Source organism: Elgaria multicarinata, chromosome 4 (genome assembly GCF_023053635.1).
Source record: "Elgaria multicarinata webbii isolate HBS135686 ecotype San Diego chromosome 4, rElgMul1.1.pri, whole genome shotgun sequence".
NCBI classification, from domain to species: Eukaryota; Metazoa; Chordata; class Lepidosauria; order Squamata; family Anguidae; genus Elgaria; species Elgaria multicarinata.
Window position 1 is genome coordinate 4793549 of NC_086174.1, and position 20318 is coordinate 4813866.

Sequence of the window (20318 nt, forward strand, 5' to 3'; positions counted from 1 at the left end):
TGAGGGGTTTGAGGGGTTCAGTTGGTGGTTGGGTTTGGAGGGTAGATGTGTTTAGCTGTGTGATTTCTTGTCAGGAGTTGTGTGAGGAGCGAGTGAAAATAAGATCCTAGGGACTACGGATTGTTATTATTAGATTTGTTTCTACCAGTATTCCTAAGAATAGGCAGGAGTTGAATAGAATTTGAAGGAACTAAGAACTGTAATCTACAATAAACATTTCCTTTATTTTGCTACCGTAAAACCACGTGTCAGTTTGGCTGTGTCTCCTACTCTATTGGTTCATAAATAAACGCATTACATTAAACCTTCAGCCTGCTACATTCCCAGAAAAGCCTTTTCCAAATCTCCTTACCTTTTCCCTCTGCTTTAAGGGAAAGGTTATACTTTCCTTTTTACCCCTTCCTCAGGTATTTAAGCGGTGGTGCTTAGCCTGAGGGAGGTGTGCACGTCAAAGCCTCGTGTGTGAGGGGGTGGCGTCACAAACCCCCACCCTGACTTCCTCTTTTGTGGCACCTCAACCGTGGAATGCTCTTCCGGCACTGGCTCCGATATCTTTTTTGGAGGCAGGTGAAAACCTTTCTATTTGTCCAGGACTTTCAATGAAAAATCCGAGATGTGTTTTACGCTCCGGTTTTATTTGCTTTCTTGAGACTGGGCTAGTGCGGCTTGCTTATCAATTATTAATTTGGCCATTTGTGCTTCGACGCTTTTAAGCGGGGAAGTGACTCTGAGACACCTCAGGGCTTCCGAAGACATCAGGCTTTGTCGTCTGGGTCAGATTAATACCCAGCAATTCATGCATCCTTCTTTGTAATGTAATAACATCGGAGTCTAAGAAAACAATGATAAGAATCAACTCTTAAGTGCCAGACTAAATGGCCTACTGCAGCCGCCACAGGTTCTTTAAAGTGGAGAGAAGCGGGTGTGTGGGGGATGCTTAACCCTTCCCCCAAAAGCCTGTTTTCCCCCTAAAATGTCTCCCCGTCTGCTTTTGCCACTACCTTCCTCTCTACAGACATCACGCTAAGACACGATAGCTAAGCGTTTTGGGATAACTATGGTGGCTTAGCGTGTCGTGCGGGGGAGAAAAACGCAACAACGGTGGTTAGTGATCCACCTCGGATAACCATCCCACTGCAGGAGGGTTAAGAGGTCCTGGGGTGGCTTGCCATTACGTATGGCGGTTGCCCCAGTGATTAAAATGGGCTTTGGGTGGTTGAAAGGCTGCGACCACAGAGTCCACCAGCAAGCGCGACCGCCACTTCTGGAGACACTCTTACCGCCACAGGCTTTCTCTATGGTCGCATAGCCATTATTATTATTTTACTTTTTCTGCCAGAGCGGCCCTCGAGAGCCCATTCATGCCATAGAGACCGGGATACATGGTTAAACTATTAGAATTTATTTATTATAAATAAATAATAAATAAACTACAGCGAAGTATGACCGGTACCTATGGAGAGGGCTGGATAGCGGAACCATGCAGCAAGGCCTGGTTCCACAGTCATGTGACACTGACAAGCCTGCTTGCAGCAGCTTTGCTAACCGCTTCGACTATGGGCGGTATAGAAATGCAATAAATAAATAAAATAAATAAATAACCCTCCCCTCTCCATCGTTATCCTAACCACCACCCCTCTTTGCGCATGTGACTGGGGCCTACCTCTCATCAAAGAGCCCACAGGCATTTTCGCAAAAGAAAACGGTCTTTCAGGACTTAATTATAGATGGTTGCAATGTAACAAGCAGTTCCTTCCCAAGACTTTAGCGTTGTCCAAAATAAATTTGGGTGGGAGGAATCCTAGGGGGTGGGGGTGGGAAATAATCAACAAACTTACCGCTGCTAATTTATCGAAGCGAGCAAAGAGTTCGTTCAGAAGCTTTACCAGTTCCTGGGCACTGCATGAAGACGACAGCTGTGTGAAACCAACGATGTCAGCAAAGAGGATGCTGTGGAAATGAAAGGCACAGGAACCAAATAATAATAATAATAAATTTATTTATTTATTACCCGCGGCTCCCTTTGGATAGAGGCGGGGAACAACATTAGTACAAGAATCAACACATCTTAAAAATACTTGATTTCATATTCATCTGGGCCTGCCGAAAAAGGCTAGTTTTCAAAGCTGTCTAAAAATCACAGAGAGAGTTAATATTATGAAACTCCTTGGGCGGGCCGTTCCACAATCTGGGGGCAGCAGAAGAAAAGGTCCTCTGGGTAACAGATGTCAGCCTAGTTTTGGTTGACTGAAGTAAGTTCTCCCCAGAGGACCTGAGTATTCAGGGCGGACTGTATGGGAGAAGGCAATCCTGCAGGTAACCTGGACCCAAACCATTTAGGGCTTTAAAGGTAATGGCCAACACTTTGTACTTTGCCCAGAAACTAATTGGCAGCCATTGGAGTGATTTTAACGTTGGGGTAATATTAGGGCGACCATATGAAAAGGAGGACAGGGCTCCTGTATCTTTAACAGTAATGTAGAAAAAGGAATTGCAGCAGGTGTCAATTGAAGTGGGTGAACTTCCCTCTTCATCACAACAGTTAAAGCTACACTAGCTATAGTAGAGTGGCCAGATACAAAAGAGGGCAGGGCTCCTGCAGCTTTAACTGTTGTGATGAATTTTGCTGCGTGGTTTTATCCTGGTTGTGCTTTTGATACTGTATTTTATTTATTATTTATTTATTTATTACATTTCTATACCGCCCAATAGCCAGAGCTATTTTGTATTTGTGTTTTTAACCTGTTGGTTGTTTTATTACGGTTTTAACTTTTGTGAACCGCCCAGAGAGCTTCGGCTATTGGGCAGTATAAAAATGTAATAAATAAAAAAATAACCACTTGTGCAAGGGAAAGATTCAGTGGAATTCCGCTAGCGATATTTGAGTTTGTGGAAAGACACCGTTGGATACTACCCAACTGACTGAACGTCTGGACAGTTGAACTTGGTCTTCCTATTCTTTTTCCCCTCCTCTTTCTCTGCTTGAACTTTCATCAGTCTTTGATACAGTTAATCCTCCAGATATTTTGGGCTACAACCCTCATCACCCCAAACCAGCAATGTCCATCCTGTCTGGGGTGGATAGGAGTTATCATAGAATCATAGAATAGCAGAGTTGGAAGGGGCCTACAAGGCCATCGAGTCCAACCCCCTGCTCAAGGCAGGAATCCACCCTAAAGCATCCCTGACAGATGGCTGTCCAGCTGCCTCTTGAATGCCTCTAGTGTGAGAGAGCCCACAATCTCCCTAGGTAACTGATTCCATTGTCGTACTGCTCTAACAGTCAGGACATTTTTCCTGATGTCCAGCCGGAATCTGACTTCCTGTTATTCCGTGTCCCATACTCTGGGATGATCAAGAAGAGATCCTGGCCCTCCTCTGTGTGACAACCTTTTAAGTATTTGAAGAGTGCTATCATGTCTCCCCTCCATCTTCTCTTCTCCAGGCTAAACATGCCCAGTTCTTTCAGTCTCTCTTCACAGGACTTTGTTTCCAGACCCCTGATCATCCTGGTTGCCCTCCTCTGAACACACTCCAGCTTGTCTGCATCCTTCTTGAAGTGTGGTGCCCAGAACTGGACGCAATACTCTAGACGAGGCCTAACCAGAGCCGAATAGAGAGGAACCAGTACCTCATGTGATTTGGAAGTTATACTTCTATTAATGCAGCCCAAAATAGCATTTGCCTTTCTTGCAGCCATATCGCACTGTTGGCTCATATTCAGCTTGTGATCTACAACAATTCCAAGATCCTTGTTTGTAGTATTGGAGTTGCAGTCCAACACTGCGCCACTTCTTAGTCCTGTTCTTTTTTTAATGATGTGGTGACATTGTCTTCCCTTGGTTTCGCTCCTGCCTCATGGATCTTTCTCTGAAAGTTTCTGGCCATGGCTCTTTTACTTCCCAGTTCCTCTTTCAAGTTGGGGCCCCTCAGGCCTATTCTTGGCTCAGTTCCCACTTCTTTCATTTGACAATCCAATTTCCTCTTTCGACTTGCAATATCACTGTCAGGCTGATGATATTGAGCTGAGTTCTATCTTTCTGTCCCCTCCCTTCTCCCCTTTCTAGAAGTCCCAAGCGTCTTAAGACTTCTTCTGCATGGAAGTCAGATCATTATCTCAACCTGAAGAAGACAACATTTATTGCCTTGCCTTTGACCTTTCATTTCCATCTTCTCTTTCTGGCCACGTCACTCATAGTCAGCCTTTGATCTGTTTGTTTCTCAGTTCATGCAACTTGTTTGTTGGTTCTCACTATAGTTCTAATACCGTATTTCTTCAATTCTAAGACGCACTTTCCCCATCCACCCCATATAAACATCTCTAAAAACGGGGTGCGTCTTAGAATCGCGGGTGTGTCTTAGGTTTTTTTTTTTCTGTTGGTGGTACTGAAATTAGTGTGCATCTTACAATCGATGGCGTCTTACAATCGAAGAAATATGGTAGTACTTTTTTTTTATCAAGGGCAGCTGTGGCGAAACCCACCTTTTTGTCCTTTAGGTATCTCTAAGTTTGTATGTAGCGAGTGCGGAATGTTTGACTGAGTGGGTGTGGCTAGTGATGCGGTGAGAGAGGGGAGAGGGAGGAGTATAAATAGGTTGGCTGAGGGGATTGTGAGGTTTTAGTTTGGGAGTTTTAGTCTGGCTTGTGCTTCGTGAGAGTGTTTGGTGTGTGAGGAGTGAGAAGAGATAGGATTTTAAGGGACTTGGGATTGTTGTTTTAAGTATAAAAATAAGCAGGTTTGATCCAAATTGAAATACCAAAGACCTGTTAAATTTCAATAAACTTTATTTTGTGTTCTGTTACCACAAACCACGCATCAGCTCGGAGTTATTACCTGCTATATTACACAGTGTAAAAACATCTAACAATACACCTGCTGTTCAGTACCTCAGTAATAGAACCTATTTGCCAAAACTCTTTACCTCGTTCCCTCACATATAGGGGAGCGGTTGTGTTGTTTTTACCCTTTCCTCAGGCTTTTCAAGAGGTGGCGCTTGGCTTGAGAATGGTGTGCTAGGCAAGGCCTTCTGGGTGAGGTCGGTGCTGTCACAGCAGCCTTTCCCAACCTGGGTCCCTCCAGATACTTTGGACTCCATCTCCAATCATCCCTGGCTAGTGGCCATGCTGGCTAGGCCTGATTGGAACTGTAGTCCAAAACGTCTGGAGAGATCTCAGTTGGGGAAGTCTGATCAAGAGATTCGATGAAAACTTTCATTCAGATTCTCATTCTGTCTTGTGGTTGCTATTGAAACATTTTGCTTATTGGTATTACTTCCCTCATTATCTCTGTTCTCAGTTCTCCTGCTTATTTTTCTTTCTTTCTTTGTGCTTCCCAGGGAAGGAACAGACCTCTGCATGTTTCGCTTCACTACCTTCTTTTAGCATCTCCAGGTGGCTACCAGGAGCAGGGCCTTCTCTGCTGTGGCACCCCGGCTGTGGAATGAGCTCCCTAAGGAGGTTCGCTTGGCACCTACATTATATGATTTTAGACGCCAGGTGACGACCTTTTTATTCTCCCAGCATTTTAACAGTCTATAAATAAATTTTAACTTGATATTTTAAATTTGTAATTTTGCATTGCTGCTGTTTTTATCTGGTTGAGCTTTTATACTGTATTTTATATTATGGTTTTATACTGTTGTTTTATGCTTTGAATGTTTTTAATTTTTTGTGAACCGCCCAGAGAGCTCTGGCTATTGGGTGGTATAGAAATGTAATAAATAAATAAATAATAAAATAAATAATAAATAAATAAATCTCATATCAGCCGAGTTATCCATTCTGGTGCGTGTGAACTGATGTTTATTTTAATGGTGCTTTCTGCAGTATTTCAACTATGTAATTGTATTGTGCTATAGTGATTCTTATTGTGAATTGTCATAGGATATATCAAATTGAGGAGAGTAAATAAATCCCTTAAATCGAGGGCGTTGAACCTATTTCAGCTTGAGGGATTTGTGAGCCTGAAGTTCAATTCCCGTGCTTTAAATAAACACATAAATCTTCAGCTCTGGATTTTGGATCCTGATTTCTCATGCAGTAAAACTGGCCAGGGCACAGGGTAGGGCCTTCTCAGTAGTAGCACCCCATGTGTGAAATCCCCTCCTAAAAGAAGCCACGCTTGTTACCTGACGTTCTCATGTCGGTACATGTACATGGTGTTAAACTGCTGCATCTCTTTCTGGCTCGCATCCTTCTTCATATCCTTCAACATTTCATCAGCTACGTGCTTGGGCAAAATTGAAAGCATCAGCTCTTCCTGTGTAGAAGAAACAAGAAAGGAAATGTTGAATGTTCTGGGCTCCACAATTCAAGAAGGACGCAGACAAGCTGGAGCGTGTTCAGAGGAGGGCAACTAGGATGATCAGGGGTCTGGAAACAAAGCCCTATGAAGAGAGACGGAAAGAACTGGGCATGTTTAGTCTGGAGAAGAGAAGATGGAGGGGAGACATGATAGCCCTCTTCAAATACTTAAAAGGTGGTCACCCAGAGGAGGGCCAGGATCTCTTCTCGATCCTCCCAGAATGCAGGACATGGAATAACACGGCTCAAGTTAAAGGCAGCCAGATTCCAGCTGGATATCAGGAAAAACTTCCTGACTGTTAGAGCAGTACGACAATGGAACCAGTTACCTAGGGAGGTTGTGGACTCTCCCACCCTAGAGGCCTTCAAGAGGCAGCTGGACAACCCTCTGTCAGGGATGCTTTAGGGTGGATTCCTGCATTGAGCAGGGGGTTGGATTCGATGGCCTTGTAGGCCCCTTCCAACTCTGCTACTCTATGATTCTATGAGTCTATGAAAGGATGGGTGAGAGTTATTGGCAAAGCTGTGAGCGTTGTACCAGACCAGCTCAAGAGTATACAATTATCGTTAGACTATCAGAATCAATATGGGGATTTTTCCTCATCCCGTGGCATGAGAGAGGGAGAACCACGGAATAAGAAGGAGGAGGAGGAGAATTTATTCATATAGCGCCTTCTTACAATGCGCTGTACATGAAATAAAATAGGTCAGCAGTTTATAAAAAGGCAACAGATACAATAATTCTAATAAAAGACCTTAACTGGATTTAATAGATAGATAGATAGATAGATAGATAGATAGATAGATAGATAGATCTTTACTGTTTCAACCAGTGGTTACAACAAGCATAGTAAAACCAATGAATAAAACAAATCACACATTCTGGAAGGTCAGAAATTTTCCTCTATACATTTGGGCTATAAGAGCGAAGTTGGCCAACGTGAATAGGACAGTCTTGTTATTGCATGTAAACAAAAAGTATATTCTTTCTGAATCGGACCAGCCGGACTTTTACCTCAAGAAAACAATCTAAACATTTAGAACGAATTTGGGAATAGATAGGGCAGGAGAACAAATGAGGAAGAACCTCCTCATTATAAAAATAAGGCCTTAAAATAAAGCCATAATAATAATAATAATAATAATAATAATAATAATAATAATAATAATAATTTTATTATTATTAAATTACACCCCACAAGTCAGTTCCCAAATGTATGTCTGCAGCTTGTAAGTCTGTGGTGAGTTTAGAATGTTGGCCTGAGTGGGCGGAGTTAGAATGTCTGGGGAGGGGGGAGGAGTCATATATAAGGGAAGGACTGAGGAGGGGATTGAGAAGGACTTCTTAGGTCCTCTTAGAGTCTTTAGTGCTCTCTGTGTTTAGAGTACTTAAGTTCTGGGAAATTTGAGGTTCAGGGTAGAGAGTGGTGTCTTTGGAGCGTGGTGTGCACGTAGTTGATGTATATTAATCAATACTGATAATAAAGAAAGTTCAAGAGTGATTGTATGAGGGAAAGGAAAGCGTGTATGTAAATGAGTGAAAGGACTGGATGAAAGGTTTCAAAAAGGTTTTTAAATGTTTTATTTGAAACAAAGCTTGTGAACTTTTAAAAATAAATTTTAATTATTTTGTTTTTAACTTCCACAAAAATCCCACGTGTCTGTTTGGCATTTATCATCTGAAGTTTACACATTTAGCACCCACTCTGACAATCATTCACCTCAGCACATATAACTCACAGTGTTTTATTTTATATATTGAAATCCTTCTCCATTTAACCCCTTTCTCCACATAGTTTGGAGGAAGGTGGTTTTTGTCCCTTGCCTCAGGCGTATCAAGCGGTGGTGCTTGGCTTGAGCAGGGAGTAGCTGCGGCCAGGTTTGGTGTTCAAAGCCTGTGTCGTGGCACCCGCCTCTTCATTTTGATCGAGGCGGGGAACAACAGTAAATATCAAATACATTAAACTGAATTATAACATAATACACATAATATAGAATGTGTCGTGGTCGCTTCAAAAACCAACAGCATGCTTTATCTCAGGAACAACCAGCCAACCCCTTCTATTCAAAGAGAAAGGTTTTCAAACCTTTCTTGAACACCTCCAATCTCTCAGTCAGCTGCAGTGGCAGGGGGAGTGAATTCCACAGCTAAGGGACAAGGTCCTGGAATGCACGATACCAGGACACCATGATCTGTGAGGTAGAACAGGTCAAGGGGCCTGACCCATGGATCTGGTGGCCTGGCCCAGAACATACCAGGACCAAAGGGATGAAAGGGAAGCTGGGTGGTGCAATCGAAGAGCCTTAAAGGCCAGGAGTAAGATCTTATAGAATCATAGAATAGCAAAGTTGGAAGGGGCCTACAAATCCATCGAGTCCAGCCCCCTGCTCAATGCAGGAATCTACCCTTAAGCATCCCTGACAGAGGGTTGTCCAGCTGCCTCTTGAAGGCCTTGAGTGTGGGAGAGGCCACAACCTCTGATTCCATTGTCGAACTGCTCTAACAGTCAGGAAGTTTTTCCTGATGTCCAGCTGGAATCCGGCTTACTTTAACTTGAGCCCGTTATTCCGTGTCCTGCACTCTGGGAGGATTGAAAAGAGATCCTGGCCCTCCTCTGTGTGACAACCTTTTAAGTATTTGAAGAGTGCTCTCATGTCTCCCCTCAATCTTCTCTTCTCCAGGCTAAACATGCCCAGTTCTTTCAGTCTCTCTGCAGATGTTGGAGAGCCAGCTAACAAGGAGGGGGGAAATCAAGCCAGCCAATTTTCTATTTGCATTATGAAACAGCTAGGGTTTTATGAAACTAACTAGACTGCATTGTGTGATGTGATAAGTTGTGAAACTGACTAAACTAGAGATCTCTGCCGAATTCAGTGGGGCTTACAACCTAAAAGAACCTTAAGGAACTGAAGGACTCCAACCAATCCTCCAGCATTTGAAAGCAGGAGTGTTATATGCTTGCACCGAGTTCAGAAAAAGTCTGCTTGAATCCTGAGGAAGTACAGCCAGACAGGGCTTAGTGCCATGGGTGCATAGCTGTTTAGGAGTAAGTGGCTCCCATTCACATCAGTGGAGTCACAGCAAACAAGATTGGGATTGTTTAGCTTGGAAAAAAGGGAGGCTAAGGGGAGACATGATACAGGTGTACAAAAGTATGCATGGGATGGAGAAGGTGGATAAGGAGACGTTTTTCTTCCTCTCTCAAAATACTAGAACCCAATGGGGTCATCCCATGAAGTTGATGGGTGGGAGATTCAGGACAAGTAAGAGGAAGGACTTCTTCATTATTATTATTATTATTTATTTATTTATTTATATAGCGCCATCAATGTACACACAGCGCATAGTTAACTTATGGAACTCACTACCACAAGATGTAGTTTTGGCCACCCATTTGGATGGCTTTAAAAGGAGGATGGATAAATTCCTGGAGATGAAGGCTATCAATGGCTGCTAGCCCTGATGGTTGTGTGCTATCTCCAGTATCTGAGGCAGTAAGCCTGTGTGCACCAGTTGCTGGGGACCATGGGTGGGAGGGTGCTGTTGCACCATGTCCTGCTCGTTCACCCTTGGCTGATGGCTGTTTGGCCACTGTGTGAACAAGATGCTGGACTAGATGGACCCTTGGTCTGATCCAGCATCAGGGCACTTCTTCTGTTCTAACGAAAGATAGCCACGGAGCTTGGAACATTACATTTCTAACAGTCAGGAAGTTTTTCCTGATGTCCAGCCGGACTCTGACTTCCTGTAACTTGAGCCCATTATTCCCTGTCCTGCACTCTGGGATGATGGAGAAGAGATCCTGGCCCTCCTCTGTGTGACAACCTTTCAAGTATTTGAAGAGTGCTCTCATGTCTCCCCTCCATCTTCTCTTCTCCAGGCTAAACAGGCCCAGTTCTTTCAGTCTCTCTTCATAGGGCTTTGTTTCCAGACCCCTGATCTGGAAACAAAGTATTTAATTGGCTTTGAGTTTATCTACTGCCATATCTTGTCAGTTACCAGGAAGAAGCAATATATCAGCAGATAGAATGTGTGGGAGAGACAGATCCCATCTAAAGTTGCAATATATCAGTGAGTCCTCCTCGGTGGCATACAGCACCCACTAGATTCCTTATCATTTGACTCTAAAAATAGAAAACGCCATTTTTTTCCTGTCCCTGTTCCTCCTGCTGGGCGGGGACGGCTGCTCTTCTAATTGCCCTTGATCACATAACATGAGAAATCTTCTCAGGGAGCAAAAGTTACCCTCCCACCCCGGTGGCATGCAGCTAGCCTCTCTCTGAGTGCGATCAAGTGCTGTCAGGCTGGCATACGTGAGCTAGCAGGTTCCCTCTGAAGAGATGCTTAACATGGAGGAAAATGATCATTCCCAGCATGCAATGTTTTTAGAAGCAATTCCCTGGGCTGGGACGGCCAGATGCAAGAAAGATCCAGGCTGATCCAGACCAATGAATTCGCCTTATACCGAATAAGAACCTTGGTCTGTCAAGCTCAGAACCTTTTGCTCTTTCTGGCATCGATTTCGGAGAAGACCTTTTCCATCCTTGCTTGACAGTCTAGCATCCTTTACAATCAATTGCCCTTTATGATCGCTGATTCTGCTGTCTATCTGCACAGCTCTGATCATTTGTTCACTCTCGAAGCAACGAGGGCTTCTAGCAATTTTATCTCCATTAGGAGCAGGTCTTTTGCAAAAGTGAATGGTTCTTAATCGCCCATGGAAAACCACCCCGCCCCAAAATTAACAGTGATAGCTCACAACAATGGGGGAAGTCCATTTCCCCCCAGCTACTGCGAGGATTACAGCTAAGAACAAAGAGAACAGGGGAAGGGGCAGAAGACAGCACCATCCCTGCTAATCAGGAAGTGCTGGTGCTTTGACCCTATAAGCCCTGCCTCTGCTACTACACTGCCAATGGTTCTTTGAAATTTTATCAGGTGGCCCATTCAATTAGCGCCTCTACATTAAAGGAAATCATATTGTTTGCTCAGGGCTTTTGTGCTTCCTGGTTCTTTGGCACCATTGCTATGGGCTGCATTACACAGGAGAAGAGGGGCAGCAAGGGGTTTGAATTGAATACATCCCCTCCGTTCAGTTCCATTGAGTTCTATTGAGACAGTGCCATCCAGTGGCAGAAGATCCTGCTGTTTCCTAGCTATTACTATATTTATTTATTTATTTATTTATTTGTTACACTTATATACCGGCCGCATAGCCAGAGCTCTCTGGGCAGTTTACAGAAATTCTAAAATTGAGATTAAAAACAAGTATACAAAATTTAAAATTTTAAAACACAAAACATACACACATAAAACATTAAAAACCATTAAAAAACTAAACATGTGGGTGATTAAGATGTGCCGCCATCTGCTTGGGCAAAGAGGAAAGTCTTAACCTGGTGCCGGAAAGATAGCAGCGTTGGCGCCAGGCGAGCCTAGTCAGGGGCCACCACCGAAAAGGCCCTGTCCCTCGTTGCCACACTCCAAGCCTCTCTTGGAGTAGGCACCCGGAGGAGGACCTTAGATGTTGAACATAGTGACCAGGTATATTCATGTCGGGAGAGGTGTTCCATTAGGTATTGGGGTCCCAAGCCGTGTAAGGCTTTATAGGTCAAAACCAGCACCTTGAATTGGGCTCGGAAACATACAGGCAGCCAGTGCAAGCGGACCAGAGCAGGTGTTATATGGTCAAACCTTCTGGTTCCCGAAATCAATCTGGCCGCTGCATTTTGCATGAGCTGCAGCTTCCAAACCGTCGTCAAAGGCAGCCCAACGTAGAGTGCATTGCAGTAATCTAACTTGGAGGTTACCAGAGCATGGACAACTGAAGCCAGGTTATCCCTGTCCAGATAGGGGCGTAGCTGGGCCACCAACTGGAGTCTGTAAAAGGCACTCCATGCCACTTTAAAAGCGGTTATTTTTATTCCAGGATTTCCAGAGGATTCTGCTGGAGATGTCCTCATAGAATAGTAGAGTTGGAAGGGTTCTACAAGGTCATTGAGTCCAATCCTCCGCTCAGTGCAGAAATCCACATTAAGCATACCTGAGAGATGGCTGTCTAGCTGCATCATGAAGGCCTCTAGTATGGGAGAGCCCACTACCTCCTGGTTGTTGACATCATGAAATCAACCCTAAGACTTCTATGAATGGCCAATCACAAGCATGCAATAAATCATTCATTTAGAGGAGCCCAATTACAAGATCAGTAAAGGCAGACGCTTCCCTGAAACAAATGGATGCCCACCACTACTCATCACCCCTAAAATAATCCCTAAAATCATCCCTAAAAGCCTGTGTGCTCCAGTTGCTGGGGAACATGGGTGGGAGGGTGCTGTTGCACCATGTCCTGCTTTGTTGTTTCCCAGCCAACGGCTGGTCGGCCACTGTGTGAACAGAGTGCTGGACTAGATGGACCCTTGGTCTGATCCAGCATCAGGGCCCTTCTTATGTTCTTAATAGCGAGCGAGGTGGATTCCTCCATTGAGCAGGGGGTTGGACTTGATGGCCTTATTGGCCCCTTCCAACTCTACTATTCTATGATTCTAATCTTCAGGGTGTTCTCAGAGGATGCTGCCTTATAACAAGTCAGACTCTTTGTCTATCCAGGCCTGCTCTGGCTGACTGTGATTCTCCAGAGTTTCAAGCAGAGGAAGGTCTCTCCTGTCCTCTGCTACATGATATACTTTTAAAAGGAGATGCCAGGGACTGAACTGGAGGCTTTGGGTGCTTGCAGGTGGACGACCCCTAATACAGCCAATCCAAAGACATTGTGCCGCTCTTCCGTCTCTTCCTCCTTAATGGAAGAAGTGGGAGGAAAACCCAGGAAGGCTACAAATGGGCGTTGGCGTCTGGACCCTCCTGGACCTTCCACGAATGAGGCAGGGAGACTGTCCAATACATCTCAGCCATGGCCCACAGCCCCAGTGAAAATAACCTTTTAACGAAAAATAGAAAGGCTGGGAGATCTGATTACAGACGCCTCCCTGCCTGTTTTGTTTCAGCCATTAGCTCTGCAGAGTCCTCTCTTTGGCTGTCAGAACGGTCGGGATTTTGATTTCCATTTTCAACAACAAACACCAAGGCACGGCTCCACGTCAGGGAAAGCAGCCAGCGTGCATTTAATGCCTCGTCCTTCATTTCCTGAACGTATCTGGATTGTCAAATCATCCTCATTAAAACTCAAGCATCAAATTAACCCCACTGCATCCTCCCTGAGAAACTCCCAGGAGGATGTTGCAGTAGCAACAGCAAACATCACTGAACTTCTGGCAGCCTTTCAGTCTCCGGTCCCATAGATTGCCAACACCATTAGTTGCTCCAAACATAGCAGCTGTCCACGTGAGACAGGGCACCAAACTGTTCATAGAATCATAGAATCATAGAATAGCAGAGTTGGATGGGACCTACAAGGCCATCAAGTCCAACCCCCTGCGCAATGCAGGAATCCACCCTAAAGCATCCCTGACAGATGGTTGTTCAGCTGCCTCTTGAAGGCCTCTAGTGTGGGAGAGCCCACGACCTCCCTAGGTCACTGGTTCCATTGTCGTACTGCTCTAACAGTCAGGAAGTTTTTCCTGATGTCCAGCTGGAATCTGGTTTCCTTTAACTTGAGCCTGTTCTTCCGTGTCCTGCACTCTGGGAGGATCGAGAAGAGATCCTGGCCCTCCTCTGTGGGACAACCTTTGAAGTATTTGAAGAGTGCTATTATGTCTCCCCTCAGTCTTCTCTTCTCCAGGCTAAACATGCCCAGTTCTTTCAGTCTCTCCTCACAGGGCTTTGTTTCCAGACCCCTAGTCAACCTGGTTGCCCTCCTCTGAACACGCTCCAGCTTGTCTGCGTCCTTCTTGAATTGTGGAGCCCAGAACTGGACGCAATACTCTAGATGAGGCTTAACCAGGGCCGAATAGAGAAGAACCAGTACCTCACGTGATTTGGGAGCTATACTTTTATTAATGCAGCCCAAAATGTTGTTCTGCATCAGCTGCACGTTCCATAATCAAACCAAGAACACAAGAAAAAAATAATCCAGCTGCAACCTGACAACATTGGATGTGTGGGAGGTGTAGAATTATCTGCTAAAATATCTTCCTGATTTTTACAACTTGATTACGTCAAGGGTGTGGAACCCCCAGCCCATGGGCCTAATGCAACCTGTGAATGTTCTGGATTTGGCCCAATGGAGTGTCCTTGGGTTCCTCCTGGGGGGATCCTTCCTGGAGGAATCCCTGCTGTTATCTCCAACCCGAGAATGGAGATAACACCAGGGATGTGGGTGATGAATAACCAGTTCTCGGAGGAGCAGCCATTCTACCCAGCCTTGTCCTTTCAAGTGGCGTATGCCACTCACATGGAACAACAAGCATGGCATGAAGCCAATGCATGTCAGCTTTGGGAACAGCGGTTGCTCCTTCCAGGTCCAGCCGAGTCCCTTTCTCCATGCTGAGAGAGGCATGGAACTCTGTGCCTCTCTCAGCAAGGAGACAGGCAAAATGGGTGGGAGCAGAGTGATGACATGAGTGGGCGTGGCTGTACCCACCGTGGTCACCTGGTCTATGGAGGGCCGGTGAAATTAGTCCAGCACTCCTGGATTACATTATGCAAAACAGGGCAGATCTATGTGTATGCTTCACTTCTGACTGCTAAATTGTGTGGTTGGAGAGCACAGGCGTGCACAGCACATTTCATTAGGGGGTGCACCCAGGGATTTATGTTTTAAAGGTGAACATTTATTGACTACTCAACAATAAAGGGCCTTATTGTTATTCATTTATTTATTTATTAAACACTGTAGACGCTGATGCCGTACTCTATGTTCGGGTTGACTGACCTCAAGATGGCCATTGCAGTGGGGTGGGAGGGAATGAGGAGATGCTTCTCAAGCCCCAGCACTGGTGGGGCTTCGAGGAGACACTGGCTAGAGAAGGGGGTCACAAGGTGATATTAGCCTTCAAGGCCCTCTTCCTGGCGTCTTTGAAGGACAGCTACTGGCAGAGCTATTCTTTTCCATTCCTGCTGCCAGGAGTGATGGTACTCTCTTGAAGGCATCAGTTCTTCAGTGGAGCAGTGGAGCAGCCGGAGGGTCATAGAATTATAGAATAGCAGAGTTGGAAGGGGCCTACAAGGCCATCGAGTCCAACCCCCTGCTCAATGCAGGAATCCACCCTAAAGCATCCCTGACAGATGCTTGTCCAGCTGCCTCTTGAAGGCATCTAGTGTGGGAGAGGCCACAACCTCACCAGGCAACTGATTCCATTGTCGTACTGCTCTAACAGTCAGGAAGTTTTTCCTGATGTCCAGCTGGAATCTGGCTTCCTTTAACTTGAGCCCGTTATTCCGTGTCCTGCACTCTGGGAGGATCGAGAAGAGATCCTGGCCCTCCTCTGTGTGACAACCTTAGTTTTAGATGGCAAGCCCAAGCCATCCTTACCTACGTTGGGCTGCCTTTGAAGACGGTTCAGAAGCTGCAGCTCATGCAAAATGCAGCGGCCAGATTGATTTCGGGAATCAGAAGGTTTGACCACATAACACCTGCTCTGGTCCGCTTGCACTGGCTGCCTGTATGTTTCCGAGCCCAATTCAAGGTGCTGGTTTTGACCTATAAAGCCTTACACGGCTTGGGACCCCAATACCTGACGGAACGCCTCCCCCCGACGTGAATATACCCGGTCACTACATTCAACATCTAAGGTCCTCCTCCGGGTGCCTACTCCGAGAGAGGCTCGGAGTGTGGCAATGAGGGATAGGGCCTTTTCGGTGGTGGCCCCCAGACTGTGGAATGATCTCCCTGACGAGGCTCGCCTGGCACCAACGCTGCTATCTTTCCAGCGCCAGGTTAAGACTTTCCTCTTTGCCCAGGCATATGGCGGCACATCTTAATCACCCACATGTTTAGGGGTTTTTTTAACGGTTTTTAATGCTTTATGTGTGTATGTTCTGTGTTTTAGAATTTTAAATTTTGTATACTCGTTTTTCTCTCAATTTTAGAATGTCTGTAAACCACCCAGAGAGCCCTGGCTATGGGAGCCGTATATAAGTGCAATAAATAAATAAATAAATAAATAAATAAATAAATAAATAAATAGGTACGGGAAGGAAACAGTGAGAACATGTACGTTTAATGCTCTACAGTTTGTGAACACCCACACTGCTACACTCACACGAGGACACCCAGGAGGTGGGCACATGGCCTTCCTCCCCTCAAGAGCCGGCCAGCTGGTTGGTATTCATGGGGACAGTCAACACGTTGACTCTATCACCCTTCTCTCTATGGAAGGAGGAAACTGGCGCTTGAAGTTGCCGTGCCGACAGTCTCCAGTAGCAGCGATAAGCAGCGAGTGGCGGCATTAACGTGGCTCTCGGTGTCTAGCACTGGACTGCAAAAAGGACATCGCTGCCATGTGAAAAAGAAGCGACAGAGACCAAGAGGTGTTAGACGTTAGAAGCTTGCTGGGTTTTGTTTGTTTGAAAGCTTTCAAAAGCCATCTAAAAACAGAAAGAGGGGATGCCCTACAGAATTTCACAAGGACATCCCTTGTCTTCTTATGCCTTTCATGCTCATCTCAAGAACTGGGCAGGTTCAAGTGGGAACATACAGTTCCTGAAGTAACTTGCCATGTGGTAAAGCTGCCACAAGCTGGGGGTGTAGAATGTTCTAGAAGCCACCATACACCCAGATGATCAAGTGAAGAGGCCATTGGGATCTGACATTTGCCGTATTTGCCATCAGCAATGAAATCAAGTCAGGCTGACCAACAGCCCTGCTCTTTTGGGGGGGGGGGTGTTCTCTGGTAGGACTGGTCGATTGGAAGATCATGGGGGCTGGATCTAGCCATGGGGCAACTTGGGGCCTCCCTCCGAGTGCCACCAACAAGGGAGGCTCGGAAGGTGGCAACGAAGGAAAGGGCCTTCTCAGTGGTGGCCCCCTCAGCTACAGAATGAGCTCCCACTGAGGCCCACCTGCACCGACACTGGCATCTTTTCAGCTCTAAGTAAAGACCAGGCATTTAATGGTGTACAATCAGGCATATAGGTGTGCTGTTTTTAAACAGGTATGTTAGGAAATAAATTGTTTTAGCTGTTTACAGTGTGTTAATTTTTTTTAGATTGTTTTTATTACGTTGTATTTTGTAATGTTTTTATCAATTCTTGTAAACTGCCCAGAGAGCTTTGGCTATATGGCATGGTATAGAAATGAAATAAACCATTACCATCGGCTCTATCTCACTTGGGCCAAACTTGGTCAGTGCTCAATTTGTAAAGCCAGTGTGGTGTAGTGGCTAAGGTGTTCGACTGGGAGCCAGGAGATCCGGGTTCTAGTCCCCACTCGGCCATGGAAACCCACTGGGTGACTTTGGGCCAGTCACAGACTCTCAGTTCAACAGACCTCACAGGGTTGTTGCTTTGAGGATAACATGGAGAGAGGAGGATTGGGTTCCTTGGAGGAAAAAAGCTGGGATATAAATGTAATAAAATAAAGGAAAAAGGAAGGAACTTCTCATGCAAGCACTTGAGTCATTACTGACTCCTAGAGGGACGCCTGCTTTCACTGACGTTTCCTTGGCAGACATTGTAGTGGGGTGGTTTGCCATTGCCTTCCCCAGTCATGGTTACCTTTCCCCCAGCTAGCTGGGTACTCATTTTACCGACCTCGGAAGGATGGAAGGCTGAGTTGACCTGAGCCGGCTTCCTGAGAACCAGCTTCCGCTGGGATCCAACTTTTCCCGTGGGGAGAGTTTCAGCTGCAGTAACTGCCGCTTACCACTCTGCCCCATAAATAAATCATCAAAAACTCTTGAGCAAACTTGGAAGTAGCATACAGACATCAGGACTAGTAGCCATGGATAGCCTCCTCTTCCAGGAATTTATCCAAATTGGTAGCCATCACTACACCCAAGCTGCCCATCCAACCCCAATCCTAAGCAGTACAGTTCATTCTGCTACCTGAGGATTCCAAAACTTAATTCTGCTCCATGGATATATCAGGCCTCCATAAGACTTAACTGACATCTTTTGCTAATGAGCATCATTCTTATAGATTGCATGCATGATACGTTTAACCTTAACGAAGAAGAAACTGTTAGAACGTAAGAAGTGCCAAGCTGGATCAGACCAAGGGTCCATCTAGTCCAGCACTCTGTTCAAACAGTGGCCAACCAGCCGTCGGCCACGTGCCAACAAAGCAGGACATGGTGCAACAGCACTCTCCAACCCATGTTCCCCAGCACACAAGCTTACTGCCTCGGGTACTGAAGGCTATCTGAAGGCTATCTGAAGGAATGCCTCCTCCCGTATGTACCTGCCCGGATCAGGGGTCCTTTTCCGCGAGCCCCTGCCAAAGGAAGTGAGGCAGGGGGCTACCAGGAGCAGGGCCTTCTCTGCTGTGGCACCCCAGCTGTGGAATGAGCTCCCTAAGGAGGTTCGCTTGGCACCTACGTTATATGCTTTTAGACGCCAGGTGAAGACCTTTTTATTCTCCCAGCATTTTAAGAGTCTATAAATAAATTTTAACTTGGTGTTTTAAATTTGTAATTTTGCATTGCTGCTGTTTTTATCTGGTTGAGCTTTTATATTGTATTTTATATTATGGTTTTATACTGTTGTTTTATGCTTTGAAAGTTTTTAATTTTTGTGAACCGCCCAGAGAGCTCCGGCTATTGGGCGGTATAGAAATGTAATAAATAAATAAATAAATACTGGAGGTAGCACACAACCATCAGGGCTAGGAGCCATGGATAGCCTTCTCCTCCAGGAATTTATCCAACCCCCTTTTAAAGCCATCCAAATGGGTGGCCATCACTACATCTTGTGGCGGTGAGTTCCATAATTTAACTATGCGCTGATGCCACCTGCTCAACCTGGTTCCCAGCATTGTAGCAGAGTAAGGAGCAATTGCAGTGCCTCTGATTCTCCTGTTCAAGTTCCCTCCCCCATACATTTCCCCCCACCCCCACCTGCAAACCTGGATGTGAAACTGGCCGTGTGTGTGTTTGTGCGTGTGTGCGTGCGTGTGTGTGTGTAAGGGAGAACTAGCAGGTGCCGGAGTTGAACTCTGCATACCGAAGACATAGTTCTTCTGTCAATCAGATAATTGGAAAAAGTAATTTGTAAAGGAACTCTCAGATGCTAAAATTAAGGATGATCAGAGGCCTGGATCGCACCTTCCTTTACCCAAGAACTGCAGCAGTTTCAATCTGCAGAAAATTCCAGATGAGAGGAGTAATAATTCAGAATCTATCAGAGACAAACCTCTCCTCCTGTCTCCTTTACTTTAGCTCTCCAGGCACCCTATTATGGTGTTTAAAGATGAAGCGTGCCAGACTAATTAGCTCTTCTGTCTCAGCTAATTGCCTGGGTTGCTGATGAGGCTGGGGCAACATTTGCTAAGAAGAGCCAAGATATAACGACTTCCTTGATGTAAGCAAAGCACATTCAGTCATTCTTAAGTCTGGTAATGAAGAATATCGCTGGACTCTTAATGCCAGGGAGGTGGTCACAGAATCATAGAATCATAGAGTAGCAGAGTTGGAAGGGGCCTACAAGGCCATCGAGTCCAACCCCCTGCTCAATGCAGGAATCCACCCTAAAGCATCCCTGACAGAGGGTTGTCCAGCTGCCTCTTGAAGGCCTCTAGTGTGGGAGAGCCCACAACCTCCCTAGGTAACTGATTCCACTGTCGTACTGCTCTAACAGTCAGGAAGTTTTTCCTGATGTCCAGCTGGAATCTGGCTTCCTTTAACTTGAGCCCGTTATTCCGTTTTGTTCTTATTCCCTGTATTCCACCACCCGGGTTTATCACTCTACCCAGGTTCTTCTATTGTCCTCTTCTACCATGACAACTCATCTGATCTGATCCAGAATACATGCTCCAAGTTCAAAACTCCAGAACCCAGCTTTCAAAATAAACAAATCTCAATGTTTTTTTAAAAAACTTTTTCAGATCCTTATTATTATTTTTTGGCTTCAGCTGGGTCAGTTTTCAGTTTGGCCGTTTCTCTACCAACTTCTTGGTTTCAA

At 45.4% G+C, this 20318-nt stretch overlaps 1 protein-coding gene across 1 annotated transcript in view; it reads right to left on the reverse strand.

The window, feature by feature from the left end:
* Positions 1-20318, reverse strand: part of ADCY3 (adenylate cyclase 3) — a 123645-nt gene that overhangs the window by 58800 nt on the left and 44527 nt on the right. The window contains exons 3-4 of the mRNA XM_063123784.1: positions 6130-6260; positions 1839-1950 (exon numbers count right to left, since the gene is read on the reverse strand). Of these exons, the coding sequence (XP_062979854.1) occupies positions 1839-1950; positions 6130-6260 (243 nt within the window). The remainder of the gene's footprint in view (positions 1-1838; positions 1951-6129; positions 6261-20318) is intronic.